At 38.8% G+C, this 5,999-nt stretch overlaps 1 protein-coding gene across 1 annotated transcript; it reads right to left on the reverse strand.

Moving 5' to 3' along the window:
- Nucleotides 1-1,289: 1,289 nt before the first annotated feature.
- LOC4350954 (disease resistance RPP13-like protein 4) lies at nt 1,290-4,764 on the reverse strand. Its single transcript, XM_066305582.1, has 2 exons — nt 2,315-4,764; nt 1,290-2,254 (listed from the first exon to the last, which is right to left on the reverse strand). Exons 1-2 carry the CDS (start codon nt 4,762-4,764, stop codon nt 1,600-1,602), a joined length of 3,105 nt encoding a protein of 1,034 aa, XP_066161679.1. The 3' UTR covers nt 1,290-1,599.
- Nucleotides 4,765-5,999: the final 1,235 nt, after the last annotated feature.

Consider the following 5,999-nt stretch of genomic DNA (forward strand, 5'->3'; position numbering starts at 1 on the left):
GGACAGGGCAGTATGATCTATCAGCAATTTTTTTTTAAGATGACAAAAAAGAGTACTTAGTAGGTTGCTAAAACCTTTTGATTTATGTGTTTACATGTTATTGTGATATTCACATGCCTAACTAGAAGACTGGGACTTGGTAATCCATATGGTCAGTAGTTCATATCTTACAGGGCACATCTATTAAATTACCTTCTGCTGGTCTAAAACTGCATCAAAGTATGTTGCAGAGAAGGTTCATACTGCTTTGAAATATAAAATGCCATCTATTTTTTATATTGCTTACAGACGTGTAACTTCGTGTTTAAATGTCCCCTCTGCACCAAGCTCTGTCCAGGGGTGAGATTTCACCGGTGCTCTAGGCCTTCTTCTCTTGTTGTTTTTATCCATTAGTACTGTTTTAATTATACAATATGGTTCAACCATCTTACTTTTCAGTATGCTAAGCGCAGTCTTGAATTTGTGGCTTAGAAATCTCACAGCAGCATGTCTTTCATTCTTTGCATTTGAACTGGATTATAGTTTATGAATCATGGCCGCAAAAATTCAGCTGGAGAGAGTGGACAGGATATGCATTTCTTTATTCTTTTTTTTTTCAAAATGCTCACCAAGTTCAATATGCTGATTTAGACATTATCTGAAATACGTTCTATCTGGTGAAATATAGCAGGTTTAGTTTGAACACAAACATATTAATTATAACACTGTAATGGATTTTTTTACTAAGTTTGTGGTGTCAGATACTCAGATGTGTAGCCTGTAATCTGTTCTGTTCTGTTTCTCATTTGTTTACTTGTCTCCTTCTGTAACTATAACACACATGAGTGAAATTGCTGATTTTTCCTTCTATTTTAGCATGTTGCATCCAAGTATTTGTGGATGTGCCGCTAACTCAATGGAAATGTTGACCCCATGTGTTTTCATCTTGCTTGAATGTGCAACCAACACATTTGGTATTTGCTTTTCTATTTTGATGCTTTTCCAAATCTTTTTTTAAATATATTCTAGCATCGACCTTATAGAGTTCAAGAAAGGATGATGAAGTTATACAACAGAAGATTAAATTGCATGGGTCTGCAAGATTAACGACCTACAAAGGTAAACAAGAACTAAAATAAGTACGGCTATGTAAACAAGACTAATTTTAGGACTTCATAAACGACGCGAGTATAGAAATACGAGTTACAAAGTTGAGACTCAAGAGTGGACTCAGATTATTTTTCTTCTGCCCCCAAACAGGGTTTTGCTTCTAAAATAAAACATGGGAGCCAAGGCTAGTAACGTACCAATTTATGAAAATCTTTGATGTCATGAATCTATACATAATTCTATATACAAAACCAAACAGTACAAAGTACATAAATCTCATAATAAACGAATAATGCTCTCCACATGAAGGTTGTGATCGACACTAACGTGATTTTGTTTTTGATCCAATATGGACATGCTGGAATGTACAATCCAACAAGGCGGCAGCATTGAGATTCAGGAGGGCAAAATTCAGATGGCATAATCAAGACATGCTAAAAGAACTAAATTCATTATCAAGTATTACATTTCATACCATTTATTATCTCCATTTAACTGCGTCTTTGCCTCTCAGCCTACACGAAGTTGCCATGTGTAGACATCCAGATCATCTCCATGATCTTGCCGGTGTTGTCCTTGGAGCCCGGCCACCCATACTGAAGACACGTCTTGCATACCCACGCCCAGCCACAGCTGCTGCAGACAGCCAAACTCCTTGACACACCTCAAGTTTGGGCAACGGGCTACACGCAGATCCCTCAGCTGTGGAAGATTAGAGATCCTCTTCAGACCTTTACATCCAATGATCGAAAGGTTATCAGAAAGGAATGGGAAGTCCTCCACAACTTTCAAGCATCTTGCTTCACCTATTGTGAGCACCTTCAAGCTGGTGGCCACCTTCCCAAGCTGTCGCGGGAAAGCCCTCAGTTTTGGGCAGTTACGAAGGTGTAACTTCTTTAGACATGGCAGCAGCTGCAACCTTCCAACTGGGGCTTCCCCTTTCGGCTTTGCAGAAGCATCATTCGCCTCCCCTTCATTTGCTACAGGCTCTGCTGTTGCTGCTGCTTCATCATCGTCTTCAACAAAGGACCACTCCTCCCAATTGGGCATATCTGTAAAGGTAAGCAATTCAAGCCTAGAGAATGCTACTGCCTCCTCTGTGGTTCTGAGCTTGCAGCCAAGAAATTCTGGTCCAATCTTGGTAACTGCTATTGCTCCCTCAATCCTTAGATATTTCAAGTTGTGCAACTGCCCAATTGTTGGAAGACATACACATGATTTGCACCATCTTAGAGTCAGATATTCTAGTGAGCACAAATAGGTAGTACCAAGCCATGTTGGATACTTTCGACCAAAGTATCTTGTGAGAACTAGATCTTCTAGAGTGCATGGAGGGATTAACTTCTCAAACATATTCTCTATGTCACTAACATCTTTTTCTGAATATGGTTCATTTGTACGCTCAGTGCACCATAGTCTTAAGACTTTGAGATACCCTTTGTCTGTTAGCAATGTATCTTTACAGCCTGAAGCTGCCTTTTCCAATTTGATCATCTGAAGCTTCCTCAAATGCGGAAGAGGACGCAACTCTTCCAAGTTCCATCCATCTTGTATTTTAGCATTATCATTACCACCACCACCAATAGGAAATCCTTCTAAATCATTGAGGAACTTCAATCCTCCTATCCCCATTGGGACCTCATTTATTGGTGTACCATCAATACCAAGCCGTCTAAGACTGCACAGCTTAGTGATCGCCAAAGGAAGTCTGTGCAAAGCAACGCACCATTGCAAATTCAGTATTTGAAGGTTTTTAAGAGAACCAAGGGACTCTGGAAGACAAGATATGTCAGTGCTATCAAGATCAAGTAAACGCAAATGAATCAAATCTCCAATGCTATCTGGGATGCTTTGTACATATGATTTAGTCAAATCCAAAACACGGAGATATTTAAGTCTCCTGAAAAGTGAACTATCAACTTTCAGTGACTTGTGATATGAAGTTCTGTAAGTCCTTACTTTATATTCCTCCTTATCCATCCTAGGTAATACCACCATGTCCTTTCCTGTCACAACTGAAATACGTCGCACTACACTCATTTTGTTACCACCTTGTGTTTCTGGATCTCCCACAAAACACTCTTGTCTTGATAAATGAAAAGCAAGCTGCCTTAAGAGATCATGAATCTTGCATCTAATATGGTCAAAATGTGAACCATCTGGTTGAAGGAGGTTCCGGTGGATCAGCTCATAGTAATATTCTACTGCTGTATCTTCTAGTAGTTGGTGTTTCTGTTCATCTGTAGAGCTTTCCTGCTCATCTATAAAGCCTTCAGCTATCCACATTCTGGTAATATCATCACGGTTAATTGTTGAATTCTCGGGGTATATAGCACAATAAAGAAAACATTGCTTCAAATGTTGTGGCAACTCATCGTAACTCAGATACAAAGCACCTATTATTTCACTAGGAAAATTGTTCGTTTTCCAAGAATTTTTGTTCAATATCTTTTTCCATTCCTTCTCTGATTTATCTTTGCTGATTAGAACTCGGGAAATAACCTTTATTGCAAGGGGAAGGCCATAACACTTGCGAACAATCTCCATCCCTATATCACGCAGATTTTGCACTTGTTTTTCTTCAATGACGTTCATACTCTTCCAAAGTAGCTCCCATCCTACATCATCTGACATCAAATCAACTTGATGAGTGTGATCTGCCCCAATTTCCCGAGCGACAATATCAAGTCGAGTAGTTACTAGAATTACTCCTGTTGATGCAGCATGCAGTGGAATCCGTAGTAAATTAGTCCACACGTCAGATTGCCACACATCATCTAGCACTAGGAGAAAACTCTTCTCACTAACGGCTGAGATAAGCTTGACTTGCAGCTCACCAAGTGATTCATCTGCTCCATATTGCACACCCATACCCCGAAGAACTTCTCTCAATAGAGACGTTCCAAGGTACTCTTTGGAAACACAAACCCATATACGTTTGTCGAAGTTCCCTTCCACTTTCTTATCATTGTATATTTTCTGAGCAAGTGTGGTCTTACCAATTCCGCCAGTTCCAACAATAGCAAGCTTGTAGGGTTCCTTTTTCTTATGTTCAATATCAGCCTTCTTTTCCTTATTTTCAATATCGGCCGTCTTTTCCTTATTTTTAATGACCAGATCCACTAATTTTCTGCAAGCATGTACCACGTCCCTTCCCACAAGGTTTGGTTCCACTAGTTTGGAACTTCTTTCCTGTGGTGTTACTGAATCTTTTCCAGTGGATGGTGTACTCTCAAGTCCTAAGAATACTTTGTCATTTACAATGTTATTTATCTTTTTGTTAAGGCTTTTAATCTTAACAGCAAGCTCATGGCGTGTACCAGTATTAGAAAAGCAAGACAAAAGTGAAAGGCCTCCACAAGAAGTCGATTTGGTTGAGCTTGACGATGCTGAAGGATGATCAGATAGCAGCATGCTTCCTTTAAATCTGGCCAAATCAATGGTATCATCAACATCATACATAACATCTCTTAGCTGTCCAAGCCACATTTCAACTGTTGTGTCTTCCATCCTCCTTGCCTCAGCATCATTAAGAGAACACTTTATGATGTCTGCTCTCCTCTGTAGTTCTTCAAGCTCTTTTCTCACACCTAGAATTAGAATTGCCTCATCTGTAATGATCTCTTGCAACTTCTTAGCACATGATCCAACTAAAGAACCCAATATGGCTGCCATAGATGAACTGGTTCAAGGAGATCTGCCAAAACTACCAGGAAAAGTGCCCAGCAAGAACAACACAGTCTGAAAAATGGAGAAAAGCTCACTACAGTTAAATCTCGGAGCATCTCTGAAATAGAGGACTGCAGCTATATGTTTTTAGTAACATACAGAAGCAACAGAACTGAAATAGATTGTAAGCAGGTGGGCAGAATATTACAGCACCAAGAGTTATCATCGCATACAACTCTGCAAACATGTTCATTGTACATTAATTTGCTGGGCTAATTACAGTGATCGCCAAAGATTTGATATGCTGGTGCCTGATGACACTGTACTTCTTAAAATGGTAGTCCTATCACAAAAAATGATGCCCTAAACTATGTGCAATCAAAAACATATTGGTTTGACCAAACATATTGCATAAGACTTACGTCATGGATAATTGATAAATAATGCAAGTAATAAGAACACTTTATTAAAATCTATAGAATAAAACTGGCGATCAAAGTGGAACGTTTGTTACTTTAAAAAGTAAAACTTGTGTTTAGAAAAAAAAAGAGTAAAACTTGAGACATTAATTTGTTGTGGATGGAGTCACCTATAACAAAAACATTTCTAAAAAATTGGCTGTAGGTGAGAAAGTCTGCTTGAGGAATGCTCAATTGTGTTTTCAGGTTCAGAGCTTCCTGGAACTCAGCAAGTGGGACACTGTCACTAGGCCTGGAGATACGCTGGTTACCGCTGAGATTTAGATCCTTGGTTATAACTTTAGTGTACCTATAGCTTTTGCATAAGCATGTATGTAGGCCAATGTGCAAGACACTGGATCATTTATAACTGTAGGTAGTTACAGCATATTCACTGCATTCACATCATTCAAAAAAAATATGATGCAAGATGTGAAGAAGCCTTACCTTACATTTACAGTCCAATGTCCAGCAAAAAAAGAAGTGCCGGCAGTAAGAATTAACAATAGCCTATTAATCTTCCAAAATTAGTTTCCTCTGATAAATAACCCATTAAGATACCAATGGATAGATGGCAGAGGATTGTCAGCAATAAAACACCAAGATAAAACCTTAGATCACCTGGAGAAAGAAAAGAGAAAATGGATAAGTTGAATTGCAAGCTCATTAAAAGAAAGCTGGTGCAATCAATAGCTACAGCTAGAAAGTTTCAACAGAGAGCCAGAGAACAAGAAAAAATTAATCTGTAAGAGATAGAGAAAGAACCTACATATGGACATATTA

This window comes from Oryza sativa, chromosome 11 (genome assembly GCF_034140825.1).
Source record: "Oryza sativa Japonica Group chromosome 11, ASM3414082v1".
Taxonomy (NCBI): Eukaryota; Viridiplantae; Streptophyta; class Magnoliopsida; order Poales; family Poaceae; genus Oryza; species Oryza sativa.

What these genes read in the sequence shown, in the direction of transcription:
- LOC4350954 (XM_066305582.1), bottom strand. Translation starts at nt 4,764, where the DNA reads ATGGCAGCCATATTGGGTTCTTTAGTTGGATCATGTGCTAAGAAGTTG. An exon ending in GAATATCTGACTCTAAGATG is followed by an intron (nt 2,255 to 2,314) that starts GTGCAAATCATG and finishes GAAATATCTAAG; the next exon opens with GATTGAGGGAGCAATAGCAG.